The sequence below is a fragment of the Podarcis cretensis genome, assembly GCF_951804945.1.
Source record: "Podarcis cretensis genome assembly, chromosome: 1".
Lineage (NCBI taxonomy): Eukaryota > Metazoa > Chordata > Lepidosauria > Squamata > Lacertidae > Podarcis > Podarcis cretensis.
The window spans coordinates 9,358,372-9,380,625 of record NC_137170.1 but is presented as its reverse complement, the minus strand read 5'-3'; the positions used below and the strand labels follow the sequence as shown (position 1 = coordinate 9,380,625).

At 39.6% G+C, this 22,254-nt stretch overlaps 1 protein-coding gene and 1 long non-coding RNA gene across 3 annotated transcripts in view; one reads left to right on the top strand and one right to left on the bottom strand.

The window, feature by feature from the left end:
• Positions 1 to 22,254, top strand: part of LOC307208869 — a 288,717-nt gene that overhangs the window by 104,539 nt on the left and 161,924 nt on the right. The gene's annotated exons all lie outside the window — the stretch shown is intronic.
• Positions 1,510 to 22,254, bottom strand: part of PPM1A (protein phosphatase, Mg2+/Mn2+ dependent 1A) — a 37,370-nt gene continuing 16,625 nt past the window's right edge. The window contains exons 2-6 of one of the 2 annotated variants that reach the window (XM_079955729.1): positions 18,409 to 19,262; positions 17,341 to 17,458; positions 10,161 to 10,269; positions 8,114 to 8,171; positions 1,510 to 4,361 (exon numbers count right to left, since the gene is read on the bottom strand). In XM_079955729.1, coding sequence (XP_079811855.1) covers positions 4,314 to 4,361; positions 8,114 to 8,171; positions 10,161 to 10,269; positions 17,341 to 17,458; positions 18,409 to 19,242 — 1,167 coding nt within the window. In that variant the 5' untranslated portion in view covers positions 19,243 to 19,262 and the 3' untranslated portion in view covers positions 1,510 to 4,313. The remainder of the gene's footprint in view (positions 4,362 to 8,113; positions 8,172 to 10,160; positions 10,270 to 17,340; positions 17,459 to 18,408; positions 19,263 to 22,254) is intronic. The other variant, XM_079955730.1, reaches the window with a different exon arrangement.

The following is a 22,254-nucleotide window of genomic DNA, read 5'->3' as shown; positions in this document are numbered from 1 at the left end:
TCTCCCAGCGGCTTCATATAGATGTTAAAAAGCATGGGGGAGAGGACGGAACCCTGAGGCACCCCACAAGTGAGGGCCCAGGGGTCTGAACACTCATCCCCCCCCCACCACTTTCTGAACACGGCCCAGGAGGAAGGAGCGAAACCACTGTATCAGGTACTGAAGGTTAGCTTTCGAAAATGGTCATGATGCATAAATTTGTACTTGCATCAGCTTATTCCATGCACCACAGAATCTCAGGTCTAACATGGACTAACAGAAATCGTAACAGCAGCCCAGTGCAGTAAATTGGACTGAGTGTGAAATCTCGGACGAGGCAGATTGGAGTTCAAGCTGCCATTGATGGGTAACTCTGGATAACTGTCATCTGTCCAAAGCTGTTCAAGAAAGAGTAAGATACAAATATTAGAATTGTGCAACATAAGCTATGTTGCTTGGGACGCGGGTGGCGCTGTGGGTAAAACCTCAGCGCCTAGGGCTTGCCGATCGCATGGTCGGCGGTTCGAATCCCCGCATCGGGGTGAGCTCCCATCGTTCGGTCCCAGCTCCTGCCCACCTAGCAGTTCGAAAGCACCCCTAAGTGCAAGTAGATAAATAGGTACCGCTTTATAGCGGGAAGGTAAACGGCGTTTCCATGTGCTACGCTGGTGCCGGCTCACCAGAGCAGCTTCGTCACGCTGGCCACATGACCCAGAAATGTCTCCGGACAGCGCTGGCCCCCGGCCTCTTAAGTGAGATGGGCGCACAACCCTAGAGTCGGACACGACTGGCCCACACGGGCAGGGGTACCTTTAAGCTATGTTGCTACCCTATGAAGGAAGCACAGAACACGCTGATGACACATGGATGAAATTTTCTCCAATTCGGATTTCCAGATTGATTAAAATGACAAAAAGGAAAACCAGGCTACTGCTCTGAGCCAGTTGCATTTCTGTATTAAGCAGATATAATACTGAGTTATACCTTGGTTTTTACAGAGGGTTCTAACTCCTGAGGTTAGAAATATCTAATTCTTCTACGTTTAAGTGTCTGGCTGCATGGAGCCTCCTCGCATGATGAAACTATGAGTTTCAAGGACTGAACTATTTCAGTAGCTGAAACTCATTGTATACTTTTTTTTTTTTAACTGCTTAGGTGCACGTCTGAACAAACATTAACCACAGGGGGGAAATGATACCTGTAGAAATTAATGAAAGCTTGTGTTTCCAGCCCAATTTTGTTTAATGAATAGGTGGAATTGTGTAAAAAGCTACAATATAATAGGAGCTTGATATAGGCCAATGGCATAGGTCAGAACCTACGTTCTACAAACCACAAGATGTGGAACCAACTCTAACACATACTGAATTCAACAATGTGGCCTACTGTAAGTGTAACTTGGTATTATTAATGTACAAAACTCACCGATAAGATCTAAACTGTAATGGTCAAAGTTAAGAAAAATATACAGAGCAGTATGGACGTGAAGCAAAAAGCAAAGGAACAAAATATTAACACCTTACAGGTAAATTTGGGACCATCATATTACTTTATTTCGTCAGCAGAGGCATCCACTCCTCCCCTCCAAGTTAGGGAAATAAATAGCACACAATTCTTCAAAACTTTGCTGCATTGCCCCTGAGGTGTTCTAAAATATTTTTTTAGCATTTTTTAAAAGTTGCAAAAACGAAAAGTGCCTTTTTTGCCCTTTTTTGCAGATGAATGAACAAGAGTGAGCAAGCGCCTTTGCTAGAATATGTGGTGCATTGATTATATGGATTTAATCTCATTTTGGTATACATAGAATAGCAGTGTATTTAGCAGGCATAACTAACACAGTGCTTTGACCCCTTCAAAGTGCCAAATGTAAGGGAGGGGGGCTCTACAACTGCTGTGCCTCTTTTTTACCCTGCCTCCCCCCCCTTTCAACCCCTTTTTTAGCACTAGTAGAAACAGCAGAAGAATTGTGTTTTTGTATGTTTAAAGGGTGCACCTGCCGTATGTTTTAAACATACACTATGTCATTATGACATTTAAATTATTGTTTTAACATATGGCTTTCCACTTGTGATTTATAAAATATTTTAAACTTTTCAGTTTCCACAGCCTGAAGTTCTGCAAAAAATAAAAAATAAAAAATAAAAGAACTGCACTTCAGTTTGCACAGAAAAAGGAGCAGTTATCTTACCAATCCTGGAACCACTTTAACATTCTTTACTAGCTGACCTTGTTGTATTTTAAATACAGGTCTCTGAAATAGGTTCTCGTGATCCTATACGTTTGACATCTTTATAGTCTGAACTCAACAAAACTGTACATTTTAACCATTTATTTGTATGTAGGGGGAAGGATTGGTTCTTTAACCCAAAATCGCTATAATTTTATAAATACAAATAGTGCTTAAGGTTTTTCTTCATGCTTTAACAGGGTACAAACTGATTACAATTATGTCAAGGTTAAGCACCTCACACAAACAAGAGGAATAAAATAAAAGTGTTTGCTGGTATAATGCTATCCTTAGTTGAGACATTATTAAGTTACTTTTTCACTGTTCAACACTGTTCAACACTCCCTAACTCTGCAACAGTTTTAAGGCTATATATACACACAAATGTATATTTCCAAGTTAGGGGGGGGGGAAAGACAGATATAGAAAAACGCATTGTACATTGCTTCCTATAAAAAGGTATATTTTACACCTTTTTAAAAAAATTTCTAGCTACATTGCTACAACCTATTTATATATTTTGTTGATTTTCCTTTGGAGGGGGAATCTGTTGACTGAAAGATTAAAGAAAGCTACATATTGATCATACAATATTCTCAACATAAAAAGGGACAAAATACAAGGTGCACGAAACAGTAGTTCTGCAAACACGGCTGATTTGAAAAGTTATCTTTGAATGTTCAATAGGAGAAAAGTCAAATTAGTTTTATTACTTTTATGATTTTTTTAAGAATTAAAATTTAATCTCAACAGTTAAATATTCTGAACATGCTGTATTTCAAATCTCACATACTGTTAAAACACTAGTTTTTGTTCTAAGTCAATGGGGCCATATAAAACATACCATAAAAAGTAAGATTGTCAGACTCTGACAAATGAGTTTTCATTAACAAGAGGCAAGTATAACTTCACATGATTCTCTCAAAGCAAAAATCTTGAAAGAAACTCATGGGGAAAAAATTTTCATTTCTGAAACCATATTACGCCTGCTAACTGGGGGGAAATATCCACCTGTGCCTTGGGCAACAGTCAAGAGTTTTTCCCATTTCATAAATGGGCAATTAGTTAATAAAAAATATTTATCCACATGACATCTCATTTACAAGCATTTCAAAAGACAAGGGAGAAAGTAGTTACACATATATTGTTAAATTTTGTTGTTTGTTAAATCAATCTTTATTGATATAATGGAATTCAAAGTATTTTACTTGGAACAGCAGCCAAACCAGCCAATCAGGATGATAAGAATGCTGTAGGCTTATACTAAATAAAGACATAGCCTCTTACATAACTGAAAATTAACTGAAGGTAAAGATTTTTTTAAAGGTGCAAATAATCAAGGCATTTTAACCCCCATGATCTATATTTCACTGCCATGTTGCAAGGCTGGCAAACATGTCCCGTTTGTTCACTGAACTTCCCATATATTTCAATAGGATTTTTAGATCCCGCAGGAATTATTATTTTTTTAAATCGAACAACTAAAAGTTCGATGGAGAATGAACTGTTTTATCAGTTATTTTCCATACTAGAATTGCAATGATCTGCCTTTATATAAAATAGCCTTTACACAATTTCTATGTACCTCCTGAGCGCTTAGCTGGCGAGGTTGCTGCTCCCAGAAATCCAGAACCACAAATGTGAATGGAAAAGGGCTAGATTACTGTTGTTCAAAGCAACAAACCAAGCATTTAATCTAACCTTAATTGATGTAAAGCAGTTCATCATTAAATAAGCATTTTGTACAACCACAATTGCACTTTACAAAACAAAAATCATACAACATAAAATTGCTTAGAGTCCAATTTACAACATATTGGTTTCAATATCACTTTTACAGAAGTCTGTTTTGCAATAGAAAACGTAAAGGGGAAAAAAAGATCATCACTTCCTGGGCTAGGTGTTGGGACTGCTGGTTCCAGGTGTAGTCACTTTCGCCAACACATCTTTTCCCCTTCAAGTAAGGTGGAAGATGGATGTTAGGAAGGGTCAATGTGGGTAGGGTGCAATTTCCATCAGGATGGATGTAAACTCCACAGCTTAGATGGTAGTTTTACCACATATCATCGGTTGATGCAGAGTCCTTAAAGAAAAGAGAAGGAACCCTTTAAAGTCTGGAGCGCCCAAAATTACAGCAGTTTCTGGATAATCCAGACTGAAAAGGGTAGATACGGCGATAATTTTAGCATTCGGGTGTTCTTTACATTCCCAAGAGCTTTACTCTGGGAATAGTAACTTATGAGCGTTTAACAATATAAGATACCTAGCACACAAAAGCTATTTATGTCAGCCCTCCCTTGTAAATCGTTTAACATAAAAGCAGACTATTTTCAGGTGTCAAGAGTTAAATTTTCAGCTTCTGCCTTAAACTAAAAGTTATTCACACATGTTCTCCTACAGTTTTTCAGTTTTCCTACCCCATAAGGCAAGCTAGAAAGCAGGTTGCAGTGAAATCATCCTTAGAATTTAAAATCTTGGTACTCTAGACTCACATCATTAGAAGTATCTTTTTAGATGCTATTAATATAAAACAGATATTGTCCAACTGCCATTCACCTCTTTTCCTTAGTCATGTTTAAATGCTGAACAAGGCATTTCTGTGCCACATGCCAGTTCTGTGGAGATGAAGAATGGCTTGACTCACCAGATGCAAGACATCACCTCGGTACTAAAGCGAGCAGCAGCTTCAGGTGTTCAGTATCTGATGTAACTCAGCACTTCATAATCACAGTACTGATATGCAGTACTACTGCACCCTTTATTTCTTCAGATAAAGATGGATTTTTCTACTCCTCTGGCATTAAGAGATTTAAGATTTCTAGCAGCCTGTTCTGCGGGCTGGGGTCGGGGGAAGCTCGGGCTTCCCCCGCCCCAGCCCCGCACCTGGAGGGGAAATAATTTTTTTTTCTTTATTCCCCCCCCCAAAAAAAAAACTCAGTGCGTCCTATGGGCCAGTGCGTCCTATGGGGCGAAAAATACGGTAGTTTTTCCCCTACTCCTTGCCTTCTCTCACACAGCTGGGGGAGTTAACAGATTTTGCTTTCCATTTAGACCAATTTGGGATTGTTAAGTCTTCTAGCATGACAAATTGTGTTTGGCACTAGCTATGGTGGATTTCAGACAAGCAAAGTTCAAACGAGCGTTTCTAAAACAGGCTCATTTAGACGGATCACGTTGGTATGAACCACATATTTGTCTCCAAATGATATAGAAAACATTAGCTGGCTTAGTGAAGGCTTCTGTGGTCATCTTCCCAGTCACATGGGACAGGGAGAGGAGAGTGCATGTTCCTAAATCATGTCCCTCTAAACCAGATATGGGGAACCTTTTGGCCTCCAAAGGTCACTGAATTACAACTTTCATCAACCCTGGCCATTCTTGCTAGGGCTGGTAGGAGTTGCAGTTCAGCGATATCTGGAGGACCAAAGATTCACCATTCCTGCATACTGCACCCCAATGCAGTCAGCAACTAAGGAAGGGTGGCTATAAGAATAGCCTGGGGCACCCAGCTGCCACTTTCTAAAGAACTAAAGAACATGACTTTCTAAAGAATAAGGCTCTTAAATCAGGTGGCATTTTTGTGTTGGTAAAATACGGCATTATTAGTATTTTGCACGCATCTACATTTGTCAAGATGTCCTGGCTGAATAATTGTAAGCAATCATTTTGAATGTTGCTGACCTAGAAAAAGGTTATGCTATCATTCCAATTATTAACAGGATTTTCTTTACGCTTCTGAATCTTGAGGTTGCTCACTTTTGATGCTTCTGTATACAGTATACTGATGTTCAAGAGAAGCCAACTGGGAAACTGGAGATTATCTTGCACAGCAGTCAAGTCATTTCAGTTTGGTTGGCATCCTCCATACCAGAAATGACAGAAATATATCTATTTCACCTTTTAAGCTATTTAAAAGCCTCGTGTTGGAAGGTGGCAAATTAGAAAGGCGTCTACTATGCATAAAAAGCCCTCCAGTAGCAGACCATCCACCAAGAATCTTCTAGTGGTTTTAAGACGAGTTCTCCAAAATGGCATGTCACTCAAAAGCACAACGCATGACCAGCCCAAGCAACCTAATTTCCTCCACTGACTCCATTTTGTCTACCCAGTTACATTTAGCCTGGTGCAAAATGCAGTAAGGTTGCGCTCACCCGTGCAGTCTGAATTCAAGTACTTAATCTAGGACCCTCATACCTACAGGACCGCCTCTCCTGGTATGCCCCGTGAAAGACCTTAAGGTCCATAAATAGCAACACTCTAGAGGTCCCAGGCCCTAAGGAAGTCAGATTAGCCTCAACCAGGGCCAGGGCCTTCTCAACACTGGCTCCGGCCTGGTGGAACACTCTGTCTCATGAGACCAGGGCCCTGCAGGATCTGATTTCTTTCCACAGGGCCTGTAAGACAGAGTTATTGCACCTGGCCTTTGGCTTGGAATCAGCCTGATCCCCTCCCCCTCTTTCCTTTTCCTTCTGTGATGGAACCCTTATTTGGGGACTTCCCTGGCTTTTTTCTGGCTCATGTATGACCAGTCTGGATAGTTGGCCTTGGTGAAGATTTGACGTTTTCTCCCCCAAACAGTTTTTGATCAGGGCTTCCACTGAAATGAGGCTGCATTTTAAGTTGAATTTTAATCCTGTTTTTAAGTTGTATTTTAATCAATTGTTTTTATACCTGATGTTAGCCGCCCTGAGCCCGGTCTTGGCCAGGGAGGGTGGGGTATAAATAAAATGTATTATTATTGTTATCGTTATCATCATCATCATCATCATCATCATCATCAACATCCTGGATTTGGTTTCTCTCCGGCTGCCAGCCTCACACCATAAGCTTGTTTCTATTGCTCTGCCCTTTATTCTCCCTTTTCTGCTTTTTCTAGCCTCTGCAACGTGCACCAAATACAGGGTGATAAGCTACCTTAGTCATACTCAAAGCAGTCTCACTGAAATCAGTGGATTTAAGTAACTGAACCCATCCATTTCAGTGGTTCTATTCCTTGTACAACTTAGCTGAGCATCACCACTCCCATGATACAAAGAAAACCCTTCTGTAGAATTATGTACGAAAGTTATGCACTGCATTAGAAATGTGCTCCTTTGATATAAAATAAATGAGGACTTTGATGAGACCATGCGTGGCCACAAAAATGAGTCAAAAAAAAAATAGTAGTTCTGAGTATTAGAGACTTCTCAACCTGTCCCCACTACCAGGCAAAAGAGGCACAAAAAGTCAACAGTGAAAGGTTAACGATTGTGTAGATGCCACCCATATGCATGAATGCAGAGCTAAAAGTGTTTTCCTTTCAACTCCCCAAGAACCTTTCTACAAGTAGGAAGGGTAGTGTGCATGTGAGTTGTGTTATGTGCCAAGGAAATAGCAAAAAAGTGCAAGCACATGTTTGAGACAGAAGATGGGGTGCGTGTGAAAATGAAGCAGAAGAGTTGTGAAAATTAAGTGGTGAAACAAAAATGCCAAGATTTTCAGTGTATTAGTCACATAGCACTGCACACAGAATAATTCAATTATGAGATGGGGGGAAGCTAATGGCTTGTCCACCAATGCTGAAGCCACAGCAAGAACAAACTGGGTAGCCCAACTTGACACAACAGGCACCAATTCCACTTCTGACAGCCAAAATACATTGCCATTCACATGCAACAAAATGTTTCTTTCTGCAAGCATTTTTACAGCTACAATTCAAATGGAAGACAGCTGTGCATTGGGACTCCCAATGTCAGTGATAAACAGGTCTCACAAATCTGGATTTCTTTTTTCTTTTTTCTTTTTTGCTTTAATGAACATAATACATTTTAAGCACTGAAAAAGCAATCTTTCCATCAACTAAACTTGTGAAAATGGTCAGTAAGGACAGGTTGACGGGATGACAGGCTGGACAGCACTAATACTCACAGCATCATCATTTCTATAAGGATTCAGTCTGTTATAAACTGCTTCAATCACACTCCGTCTAAAGCAAGCAAGGAAAAAAAAAAAGGTTTTAAAGATCAGCATTTTCCAAAGGACAATTGTCATCTGAAAACAGATTCTCAAAACAGAAATACCTTTTAAAAAGGAAAAAAGGAAAGGAAACCCTTATTTATATATATAAAAAATGTGTGCCATCTTTCTGCAAACTGACATTCAAGGTAGTTTACCAGAATTCCATAAGACCGTCAACACTCATAACAGAACACACATCTTTATACAGAAATAGATAAAAGCAGCAGCTTAACCATTTTAGTAGTAGCCAGTTGACTATCGGCAGACCAAACTAGGTAGGACAAGCACAGTGAAACAAAACAAACACTACAGCAAATTGAACCAAATTACTGGAACTACTTACCAAAATCCCAAATAAGGAAAGCAACATTTATTTTAAAAGAATTAATCAAGCACCAGAGAATGTCAGCAGAATGAGAGGGCCAAAGACCAAAGCATAGCACAACTAGTTATCTGCACCCAGTAGGGCTTGAATTCCCAGCAGCCCCAATACAATTATTCCACTTGAAAATCCCATGCTCAAGCAACTGGGCATGTCTTGAACCAGGGTTTGAATCCCAGTACAGATGTGGATGAAATTCCCAGTAATACCCTTCAGTACAGGAAAAACTGGGGCTTCACTAAAGGCTCATCCAGACAGAAAATTCCCACAGATGGTTTGGAACTTTACTGCCAAACTAAGATGAACAGAAAGAACCCCTAACAGAGATGCAAGATTTAACACTCTCAATTCATCTCTGGTTCAACTGTAGTCAAAATATCCTGTATCTCCGTGCCCAATAGCCTAACATCTAAAATTGTCAGAATGAGGAAAGATTTGACATTATAGCCTTGATTATGTTGTAATACTAGACCTTTTTATTTAATTATATTTTAATCCACTTTTCTACCAAAAGATAAATTCAAGAAAACTTAAGAATTAAAGACGCCTTGATTTTCTTCAAAATATTAACAGGTTAGGTTCAAAGCTACCAAATTACAAAAAAAACCCTAAAATTGTAACAGTTCAAAATGGAGCAGACAATAGCATTTAAACCCCATTTTGAGAAGCAGTGTCTAAGCCGCAGCCTTTCTCAACCTATGGGTCCCCAGATGTTGTTGAACTACAACTCCCATCACCCCTAGCTAGCAAGGCCAGAGCTCAGGGATGATGGGAGTTGTAGTCCAACAACATCTGGGGACCCACAGGTTGAGAACCACTGGGAGAGATAGCTGCTTATTGAAAGGCAAACTTCCTTAGGCAGGCCTTCCATGGCCTCAGTACCAGCACAAAAAAGACCCCCACCATTTGTGTCCACACACACATCTGACAGTGGATGGACAAAGGGCACAGTCTCATCAAATGATCTTATGGATGCAATGGCTTCATGTGAGAAGAAGCAATTCTTAAAGATACTCTGGTCCCAAACCATTTAGTCATAAAGCATTGTTTGAATTGACCCCGGAAGCAGATTGGCAACTGGTGCAGCCTACATGGTATCAGAAGTTTTGATGCGTTACCATCCGAGAAAGGCAACTATGACCTTGGTGAAAATGCAATACCATAAAAACCAGCATTATAGATATCAAATAAAAACTAATTTGTTTAAGCCAGTCAAAACATATAAACATAAATACCTAAACCATTAGAATCATACACTTAGAAAGATTTAAAAGCGGTAAATATTTAAGAACTTCAGTTAAAGGATGAGGCCACTCTTAAAAATAGCCTGACCTTTCTTCAGCTGTGGTATGACACAGGTTTACTTTTAATTTTAGAATCCACCTCCCAGTCTGCCACAGGGTATCACGCATGCCTTCATTTCCATGTTTAATATAATTCCAAATTTGAAAGAAAAGGTTAGGGCTAATAGTCGTAATGCCCCTTTAAAATTATTTTGGTGCCCCTCCCTTTTTAAGAGTGGCCTTATTTAAAGAATATTAAATCAACAGCAGATTTACGCAGGTGTAAACTCACTTGCTTGCCAATTCACCCCCTGGTGGAAGGTTTGGTATGCTCTCTGTTTGTAAAGTACGCATGACGTGGACTAAGTCTGGCACTCCTTCGCCCTGCTTCTTTATGATCTCTGGGAATCAGAAGTACTTTCTTTGTAAATTCAGTCCAAATGCAATTGAAAAGATTTCAACATTTTACTTTATATAAGACAGACTAAGATTTCAAAACCTTTGTCATATTTAGAGTGTCTCTTGTACCATAACAAAATAAGCAGGCTGGATAAAACAGTTCTACCTTGGCATCTTTGCCATGTATTTCCTACAATAAAACTTTTGGAAGCATATAATATATTAATCTCATTAGATCATTATCTAAAAATATCAATGATACTCTTGTAGTACATTGTAAGGGAGCTTGCTCTAAAAGAGCACTGAGATCTTAAGTGCTTATACTGCCTGAGAAGAAAACAAATTAGTTATAAATTGATTTCACAGAAAAATGTAACAACCATTTTTAGTAAATGAAAATGATACACTCCAACAGACCAATTTAAGAGTTTTATAAACTGAAATATGAAAACATGAGTGACATGATAGGAAACATACTATCTTGAATAAAAATAGAGTTGTGAAACAACAAAAGTTGAACTGCACAGTCTCTGTAGGGAAACAATGCTCAAACTAATTTGTGCAATACTTAAACCCCATTGTATGAATTGTTGAAATAATCAAGAATCTGATTTCAGCTGCAGCATCATTTACTTTCAAGCAGTATTTGAACACCGAATATTTGAACACTTCAAACTTCTCAATCCATCTTCAAATCAATTAACAGATAATGTGCATTATTCAGAGAACATCAGGTGCCAAGATTTTAAAATCTCATTAATGTAACAAATCATAGGTCAGATTTTCAAAAGTGTTTTAGACCACCAACTTAGGTTGTTTGTTGATTTATAAAATAGAACTATTAAAACTGACAATATTAGGATATGAATATTTGCCTTTGAACAAGTCACACCACTGGTCCATCTAACCCAGCAGCATTCTTCATTCAAAGTGGCTCTTCAAGGTCTCAAGCTCAGGTTTTTTCTACATTGCTTCCTGATAGCATTTAACTGACGACATTAGAGGGATCAAGCTTGGAAACTTTCACTTGCAAAGATTTCATTTTGCAATCCAGTAAACACCTATTATTATAATGGATGCTTTATTAGGCATACAATAGCTTTAATTAAAGTAGCAGTTTGGTATATTGGCCAGCACACTTGAGACTTCATGAAAACACCTGTAAAATGAGCTTGATGAGAAGTGCAGTTTTCTCCAAACTGCATGTAGTATCAATGTAGCACCAAAAATAAAATAAGGAATGTTGTGCTACCAAATTTAACTTTTTCAGTTTATAACAGCAGGCCACATGCAGACAATATGACACAAGAACACAGCTAGTGGAATAGGAGCACAAAAAACAGATTTTCAGTAACCTTTCAGTCCCTGCAAGTTTTAGCTCAATTTGTAGGCTTAATATATAGTAGCCGATAGCAAATAGTCGGGGGGAAATCTTGACAGCTGTCAAAGTACATAGATATCAAATTTAATTCCCTATAAATGCTTCTCTCTTTTTTCCCTTTTAAAGAAAGATTAGTGAATAGTGGCCAGGATCTGAAGAGCTGCTTAGGCAAAAGCAAGGGGCTTGGCACTAACCCACTGAAACCATCTATTCTCTTCTCCAAGGCCCACACGTCTATCACAAAAGCAGACTGCTTGGGGAGGGGGGGACAAGTTCCCTTGATATCACATTGATAGCTGCACAGTTCTATGGATCCTGGACAGTATTTCAAAGCAAATACTTTACTTTTTGTTTTGGCTAAACATTTTGAAGGTGAAGTACTAAGGCCAGAATCTGTATTTTACCATCAACTATTTATGACAAAGGCTTCTAATACTGAAACTGAATAAAGAGCAAAGATATCAGATTTATTTTGCCAAGTTCTTTTATTGTGAATTGTGAACATCTAGTATAGTCTACATCATTCTAATGCTATGTTATGTTTTGTACAAAAATAAAGGGATTAAAATTTATCTGAACTACACAGTTCAATAACCTAAAGCTACAGTACATTTAAAATACATCCTCCACTAAAATACATTTATACTCAATAGAAATATATGTACAATCCACAAATTATTTATGGCACAAATGGAACCAATCCGTTGGCCTTCATCTTGCAATATCTTTTTGTGTCCATGCATATTGTAGCTTCTCATTAACTTAAAACACTTTCTCAAACTGCAGCACAAGAAGATTAATGAAAGACAGATGAATAGTGTTGACTTCAACTGCTCTTATCTAAAAGGAGGCTGTGGTTTACTTGTGGGAACATGTTCTTGCATCCAAAGATCTACTTCCGTCTTCTAAATGAGAGAAAATATCTATACTGAAACATGTGTTTTACTGAAGATATATAGTCTACACCGAGGTGATCACACTCAATTAATTCATTGAAACACAGACATTTAAATAGTTATAATAGTAGACATACACCTATTACAAAACGCATTTCAAAACAGTTTCCCCGACCAATCCTTAAAAGTGCTGCATCTGTGCAAGCTCCACAAAAATTAACAATAGCTTGCACCGATGGAGCAGCTTAAGGATCTTAGTAATGGAAAGTTGAGGGTTTTTGTTTTGAAGAGTTGGGCTAGTCCCACAGGGTTGGATCCAGACCTGCTGTTCCATGAAATGAAGAGCTCCCTTTCATTTGCAGAAGTGAGTTGGGTCCAATGGAGGTTCCTACTCAACAAACTGGACACTCCAATGGGGAGACAGTGGGAAGAAATTTCCATCAATTACCCCCCCCCATGCGGCCCCACACACTCTATTGTAGTTTTTTTGTGGCATACCAGAATGCCAATGGGGGGGGGGGAGGTGAAGATCACCTCTATCTTTTTCTGCCTGCAGGAGCATACAGTGTATGGAACTGAACTCTGTGCAACTCCAGATCCAACTCAGTATTTTTTGGGAATAAACTTTTCAAATATGTAGTTTATATTGCAAGTTGCAGGTCGGATTAGTATTATTTACTACACAATTACAGCTGAAATTGTTTGACACTGATATAAAAAAGATTAGAACAGACAGCAGAATTCAGAACTGTCATATATTTTTTTTCTAAACTAGTCACCAACATAGCTCCTTCGCAAAAAGAAAGAAAATTGAATGGTGAAATGTAGTATTTTTCCTAGTACGTTGGGTCAAAAGTACAAGCTCTTAAGCCTGGTCGGGCTGTAAATTAAAATGTGTCCAATCTTCTCACTTGATTTACACCATTTCAGTAGCCATATAATGGTACTACTGTTTTCAGCTACCATTTTTTAAATTTCAATTTGATCTGTACAATGCAAAATTGCTTACAGACAGGCCTGTGCACAGCTTTTCTGAGGCCTGGGGCTGAAGTCTTGTTAGAATAAAGTTATAAACTCAAACAAAAAAGCAGTCCCTGGTGGGGGCCCCTGGCCAGCTTAGGTCTTACCCAGGGTCTCTCCCCCCCCCCCCCCGCCGCCTTTGCATGGGCCTGCTTACAGATCTTCATTATACAGGTCCATTTTAAAACTATAATTCAAATTTCAAAAACACTAACTTAGGGCATTTTAGGGAGATTGCTGTAACAGATTATTAAGCACATTTTGAATTATTCAACAGTTACATAGTCAGTTCTATTTTCCCGTGAATTTATTCAACCAAGTAGTTCCGTTAGCGCAAGAACTGTGCAATAGAACTAGCCCCCGTGTCCCCTTCACAGCATGTTCACCTCAACCCTCCAAAACAGTTTGGGAGTCAGTACAGAGGGAGGAGTAGGGGGAAGTTCTTTTGTGCAATCGGAAAATCTTACATATACGGAACTACTTTGTTGGATGTTGCCCATAACCAGAAGACACTGGGTTGTAATCCAAAACTGTATGAGAGGAAGGAAACTTGTGCCACGGATCATTCCCTCCCGCCCAAGAGCCTCACTTGAGGGCTGGAGGACCTATCAAATTTTGCAGGCTGTGTCGTGTCCAGGGCAGCAGTATTTGAGGAAGGGGGGAATTGCCTGAAAGCTGATTCCTTTCACTGCAGCTCCAGATAAAAAGTAAAGGTAAAGGTACCCCTGCCCGTACGGGCCAGTCTTGACAGACTCTGGGGTTGTGCGCCCATCTCACTTAAGAGGCCAGGGGCCAGCGCTGTCCGGAGACACTTCCGGGTCACGTGGCCAGCGTGACATCGCTGCTCTGGCGAGCCAGAGCCGCACACGGAAACACCGTTTACCTTCCCGCTGGTAAGCGGTCCCTATTTATCTACTTGCACCCGGAGGTGCTTTCGAACTGCTAGGTTGGCAGGCGCTGGGACCGAGCAGCGGGAGCGCACCCCGCCGCAGGGATTCGAACCGCCGACCTTTCGATCGGCAAGCCCTAGGCGCTGAGGCTTTAACCCACAGCGCCACCTGCGTCCCACGGCAGCTCCAGATACAGTCTATCAAAGAGGCTTTCTGGGGGAAGAGGGTACAAGGGGCTGCAGGGGGGAAGAGGTAAAGAGAAAGATACAACTACAGTGGTGCCCCACAAGACGAACACCTCGCAAGACGGAAAACCCGCTAGACGAAAGGGTTTTCCGTTTTGGAGGCGCTTCGCTAAACGAATTTCTCTATGGGGTTGCTTCGCAAGGCGAAAAAATCTTGCGAGTTCCCACGGGTTTTTTTCACTCCCCCCCCCTTTCCTAAGCCGCTAAGCCGCTAATCAGCTGTTCCGCTGATAAGCCGCTTAACAGCTGATCGCTAAAAGCCGCTAGACCGCTAATAGCGCTAATCCACTAAGCTGTCAATGGGCTTGCTTCGCAAGACGAAAAAACCGCTAGATGAAGAGAATCGCGGAACGGATTCTTTTCGTCTTGCGAGGCACCACTGTATAGAGTTGGCAGGAGACTCAAAGTTAGTTTATTCAACACTGATACCGGAAACCCATTACCAGAGAACAATGGGACATGTTGCCTTCCACTCCCAGCACACTGAATAGAAACAGGCATGCCTGAAACTTTGACAGCTTCCAGTTCAGAACCGGTCCCAAGAATGCCTAAACTGATCTTTGACACACCTCAGTTTTTAAAAGTAGGATAGGGAAATAATGCAAGAAAGCGTAAATGACAACACTGTATTTAACTGGCAGCTCCCTTTAAGACTGATCTTGTGGCAAATCCCCAAACTGCTTTTTGAACTCAGGAAAATTCGAAGAGCAATTCAAGAGTTCCAAAGGGGACTAAAGAGAAAATCTTCCAAATGCTGAGGTATATTCACACTGCCCTTTGGATCGCAGCTATGGCATCTATTCACAAATTAAAGTCTAGCTAATTCCACTTACACAAAGAAAGAACTGTAAGGTCAAGTTTCACTTATGAACATGGATTTTGTTACACACACACACACTCATCAGTGAAATGGTTTCAGTCATATGGGATGATATCAAAATAAGCTTATGCATACAAAGTGCTTCCACACTTATAGATGAGGACAGATGATTTTCCTTTCTTGCTGTAGCTCCTCCTATCTATCAAATACTGCTTGGATGCCCAAACCTTCCTAAGCAACTTTTCAGGAGGGGCAAAGAGCTGCAGTAGAACAAGGCTTTTTTTTGCAAAATTCTGGTGCAGTTTTGCCACACTTTACTTTGGTTCCCAAGGATGAAAAAGTGTGGACAAACAAGAAAACACAAGTATTATTTTCTAATGCCTCTTCTCATTTAATCTATTAAATATTGATGAACATCTTACTAGGTCATTACAAACGTAACATTCCTTGCCCCAAGTTACCTTCTGAATACTACATACGCCACAATTTGTAACATTCATGGAAAGTGACTCCAAAACATGAATATCAGTGGCCACTAACTGCAATACTCCCAGTGTAAAGAGAATGTGCTATAATAGGAGCATAATAAAATTACATCACTACCACTACTGAGGATTTGAATAAAACTTTCAAGAGTTCAAAGTGCTTAACATTCATAATCTTGCTGTATTTCTTACAACCACCCCAAAATATTGTTCAGTATTATGATCCCTCTAGTTAAAATGTAAGGGAAAGGGGGTCAAGAGTAGTAAGTTCATGGCCAAAATGAGATTGAATCAGAGACTTCCTAATATGTAGCTCAGTCTCTTAGGTACTACATGACACCAACTCTCAGTAAACAAGCCACTGAATCAATTCAAGATGACAAAATATTAAATAAACAACATTTATGTTCAGGACAGTTAAGCGTCTACAGAATAAAAAAATAAAGTGCAAGAGATTTTTTAAAACTCATTCATTAATATGGCAGGCGTAAAAATATTTCATGTTAGTGCATGGGACTTATGACTTCAGAGCCTTTAAGGTGTAATCACCTTATGTTTAGGTCCATTACACTATTATTATTATTATTATTATTATTATTATTATTATTACCACCACCACCACCATAATCAAATTTATTGGTCACTTTTTTGCCACAGGCACTCAGCAAATTCAGTTTTTTTAAATCTAATTTTTACTTAACTCAACATTCACAATAAAAAGGTTTCTTTATTTTGGAAATAAACATATATTACAACTTATAGTTTCAATACATACTTACTAAGTCCTGTTGAACATACTGGAACATCTAAGGAAACATGCACAGGATTGCACTGCACATGTTCAAAGGCACTATAATACAGTGTGAAACACCTTTCAAATTCATGCTTTAAACCAGAACCAGTTTTGAACCATATGGCACAAAATTATATGAAACGCAAAATACCAGATTAAATTATCTATGACAGTACTGATTTCAAATTTACTATTACACAAGCATAACAGATATTAATAAACTATTAATTTAAATTTGATCGTATTATGATGGCTAACTGTCTTCTCAGCAACCAGGATCGAAAATTGCTTACAGTCTAGAATTATTGCTGGCAAAATAAATGTTATACTCAAATCTTTCTCCAGTGTAAGAAGAATTGTCAAGGACACCTATTTTGACAGGACATACTACACATATCCAAAAAGGCAAGAAAAGTACCTTTTTGTGAGGTGTAATGCTGAATGGCACTTAAGAATTTAAGAAAATGCTTATAGATGCTTAGGACTTAGCTGTTGGGCATTTGTTTAGAAATAAAATTACTTATTTTTTTTTAAAAGAGCCACCTTCTACTCTGCTTTCCAGGAACTTGTCCAGCTCTGCTTCTCTCTTCACTGCCTCTGGTAATACCTTTGGTGCATTTGGGAAACAGATCAATATCACACTCATGTTGTCTCGGCTTCCCTGGAGTGGGAGGGGTGGAGAAAAAGAAAAGAGTTTGATGAAGTTCTATTTTCCAGCATAATATTCACACAAGTCTGACAACTTTCTTTACATTAATACAATAAAATGTTAGTAATCATAACTTTCACCAATTTCTCACTCCAACACTGAACGTAAGCAAGTATCCATTTGCTTCTATAACTCTTGTTCAACAAAGTCACTTTGTTCAAAGCTTACATGAGTTATTCTGGCTCCCCTTTTGACAAAATAGATTGCAACTGCAATACTAGTAACACAACAAAGCACACTGAGTGATAATATTAAAGGCATAGCCTCCAACTTCTTGCATACTTTTTATGAAAGTGAAGGTTAAGGAAACAAAAGAGGAATGGGTAGTTTAGCTAAGCTACAAAATTGGCCTAAACTAGATACAACAGCTGTTGCATGTATCTTTCTTTTGACCTGCTCCCACCAAACCTCCATGATACTAATTTTAAGAAAAGTGTGGTGGTGGAGAAATATTAGTAAGTAAAGTTAGAGCTGATGTCCAATTTGGCTATGTGAGATTATTAGCTTAAAATAATTTACCAATGCACATGTTTTTCTCCAAAGAATGTGGAAAGCTGCCTTATATAATCAGATGACTGGTCCATCTCGCCTAGTATTGTTCACACTGACTGGCAGCAGCTTTCCAGGTTTTCAGACAGGAGTCTTTTCCAGCCATACCTGGAGATGCTGAGGATTGAACCTTGGACCTTTGGATTGCAACATGTTAACTGCCAATGAGCTACAGTCTCTTCCCTACACACAAAATCCAGCAACCTAGTAGCAAAGCAAGTTAGATTTAAGCATGTGTGTTCAATATTGGTCCCAGAGTCAAAAGCCAGCTAAAATTGTGAATATCCATCGTTTGCCAACACTACAACTAATCATACACATTTCAATATATCCCACATAAAACTTCTGGCTACCTTATACAAGCAGGTGTCGACTATCTCATTGCAAACTCTTTCAAGGTCATCAGTGACTTCAAGCCTTGATCTGACAAATTCACACAGCTCTTCATTTCCCATAACATCCCAGATGCCATCACAGGCCAGTATGATGAACTGATCATCATCTTCTGATCTCTCAATTTCATAAACTTCAGGCTCAGGTGAGACAAGCTGCTCTGTAGGGCCTTTCCCATGGACGCATTTGTAATCAAAGTCTCCAAGTGCTCTAGACACAGCGAGGGAGCCATTCACACGCTGAATCATGACTGAACCACCTGCATTCTGTATACGTTCCTTCTCCAGTGGATTATTTGGTTTGTGATCTTGCGTAAAGAAATAAACCTTTCTGTTTCTACAAAGTAATCCTCTAGAATCTCCGCAGTTGATAAAATAAGTGTGCTGAGGAGAAATGAGGACTCCCACAGCTGTTGACCCGCTTCTGTCCGCACCATGCTTCTTCTCAGAAAGTAGCCTCATTTGTTCATCAATTTGCAGAAAACCTGTTCTGATTCCTGTCTTTACACTCTCCACGGATGGCGAAGCTCCACGGCCTTTAAAATCATGATTGCTTGTGATGTGATCTAATAAATGCTCGCAGCAGTATTTGGCAACTTGGGATCCAGCGTGTCCATCATACACAGCAAAAAAAGACCACCCGTCAAGTCCATTTGGTAAGCCAATTACAGCTGTATGCGCATCCTCCATCTCAACTCGCCAACCTTGCATGCTACTTAGCCCATAACGTAGTCCATTGCCCTGCCCTTGGGCATTGTGCTTCTCCATCTTTGGCTTATCTAAAAATGCTCCCATGATGTCTTGTCCTTTAAGATCTGCAGAGACAAAAAGATCTGCTGTTAAGCTATTTTTAAGACAGTTAGCCGTTTAATCATATGCCGAACATGTTGCTTAAAGAAAACACGAACCTCAACTGCAGTGCTTACTGTACAAAACAGACAGAATATGTTTAATTAACGGGGAGCTGAACTGTTCAGCTTGTGGCTTTGTGAACTTCACTCTTGGGAATAGTTTGTGTATTATTATAAATATTTAAATTGTTACTATGCAAGAGAATGGCTTGCGCTTTATTAATGTGGCTTTTATCAAAACATCTGCAGTAAGTGTAAATAAATCAAACCACAGCTCAGACTCTTAAGAAATAAACAAAGCTCAGTGGATTCTTGGTTGCACTGTACAGTAATATTTTCAGTCACCCATTTGTATACCAACACACCAAACCCAGATTTAACTAGATCCATCTTGTCATGCACTTGGCCAGTAACCATCATGGAAGCTACCTGGAATGGAACATCCCCAACTGGAAAGCAAAGTGTGTGTGTGTGTGTGTATAGTGGTGATGGTGACTATACTGGACCAAAATCAATTTCAAGACTGTTACATTTTGCCCTGTTCCAAGATTTTTAATGAAAAGCATGCTATAAGACCCCTAAATAAATGAATAAATCCATTTATTGCCCATCTATGGTGTAAAGTAATCGGTAAATACTGGGAAATCTACATAAATAATTTTCTCTTATCTTTCAGTGAGTAGATTTCAAGGCTGCTTGTCAATATCCTTCTTAAACTGTGGTACCTGGAATTGGACCAAGGCAGAATAGAGTGGTACTATTACGACCCTTGATCTGGACACTATACTTTCTGTTGATGCAACCTAGAATAGCATTAGCTTTTATTGCTGCTGCTTCACACTGTTGACTCATGTTGAACTTGTGGGTTACTAAGAACCCCTAGATCCTTTTCACATGTAAGCTAGGTATCCCTCATCTTCTATTTGTGCAGCTGGTTATTCCTGCCTAATTTGTACTGCTACATCAACAACTGATGTGCTCCGATGGGAAAATAAGGGGAGAAAATTGACTGAACTGGGCTATGGACATAGTTGTGACAGAAGACTGTAAATCATACTTGCATCTGCTTAGCATCATTAATTTTTAGGTTTTTGTGGGTTTTGTTTGAAAGAGCACAGCTTCTACTAATCACAACAGGTAAATGGTAATGGCACACTGTTCCAGTATATCATACATCTTTAAGTGATGTTTTTCTTCGTAGATTCTCATTGTTTATTCTACCTGAACCCATTTTAGAAACAAAATCTGTATTCATGCCATAGTTACTGAAAATGAATAGTTATTCAAGAAGTTTTCCAAAGAAATCTTACATCTATTTAAAAAAGAATGTATCTTATTCTTAACACATAAAGAAGTCTTTAAGCAATCATACAAATTCCACATTATATACAACACCCTAAAGTGCTATAGTGAAATCATAGAATCATAAGAGTTGGAAGAGACCACAAGGGCCATCGAGTCCAACCCCCTGCCAAGCAGGAAACACCATCAGAGCACTCCTGACATATGGTTGTCAAGCCTCTGCTTAAAGACCTCCAAAGAAGGAGACTCCACCACACTCCTTGGCAGCAAATTCCACTGTCGAACAGCTCTTACTGTCAGGAAGTTCTTCCTAATGTTTAGGTGGAATCTTCTTTCTTGCAGTTTGGAACCATTGCTCCGTGTCCGTTTCTCTGGAGCAGCAGAAAACAACCTTTCTCCCTCCTCTATGTGACATCCTTCTATATATTTGAACATGGCTATCATATCACCCCTTAACCTCCTCTTCTCCAGGCTAAACATGCCCAGCTCCCTTAGCCGTTCCTCATAAGGCATCGTTTCCAGGCCTTTGACCATTTTGGTTGCCCTCCTCTGGACACGTTCCAGTTTGTCCGTGTCCTTCTTGAACTGTGGTGCCTAGAACTGGACACAGTACTCCAGGTGAGGTCTGACCAGAGCAGAATACAGTGGCACTATTACTTCCCTTGATCTAGATGCTATACTCCTATTGATGCAGCCCAGAATTGCATTGGCTTTTTTAGCTGCCGCGTCACACTGTTGGCTCATGTCAAGTTTGTGGTCAACCAAGACTCCTAGATCCTTTTCACATGTACTGCTCTCAAGCCAAATAAAAGCCAAATAAAAGTATCCAACTATGTTTCAGTCATCTGCAAATGGGGATGTGCATACAATTTCAACTAACAACTGTACTGGATTGCTTTGAAACCTCTAACATATTCTGAGTAAAGTTCACACCTTTTAGAAAAGTAAGAGTTTCGTACAAGATGGCAAAATCGGTAGCTCTCCCCTCAGAAAAAAACAACCCCTGAATGCAATGCATCATATATTCAATCAACCAGGCCGCCAAACATCTGCAAAGCCACAATATACAGTACGCTGCATTCAGCCTTAAGATCATATGTTGTGCATGCCTGGCATGGCATGGTCTCCCACACAGTGGAATATGAATGATCTTCGGATTTAACCATTCTATATAGATTTCAGGCCAGTTGTCTACACAATTAGGAAGTAACCCTGCTTGCTGGACAGAGGTAAGAACCAGAGGAATAATTGGCCACAGACCTGGGTTTGGGGATGAGAACATAGAACAGCCCTGCTGGAGCAGAGCAAAGGCCTGTCTAGTCCAGCATCCTATTCTCACAGTGGCTAACCAGCTGTGTATGTAAAGCCTTATTTGCAACAGGAAACACTGGCTGTAGCACAGTGAGGGTAATTAAGGGACACCATTGTCATAAAGATGGAAGAACAGGAAATAGAAGAGAGAGATGAAGCAGAAATCTCTGGGGACAACAGGTTTAGACAGGGGAAAAAACAAGTACAAGAGCAGGAAATGCTGCCTGAATATGCTGTTTCATGTGTCTTTTTATTATTATTCCTGCGTTAGATCTCAGAGTGATTCTGTTTGAAGAATCTTTTGTAAGCAGCTTTGGAGAGCTTCTCAGGGCTATAAAGCAGG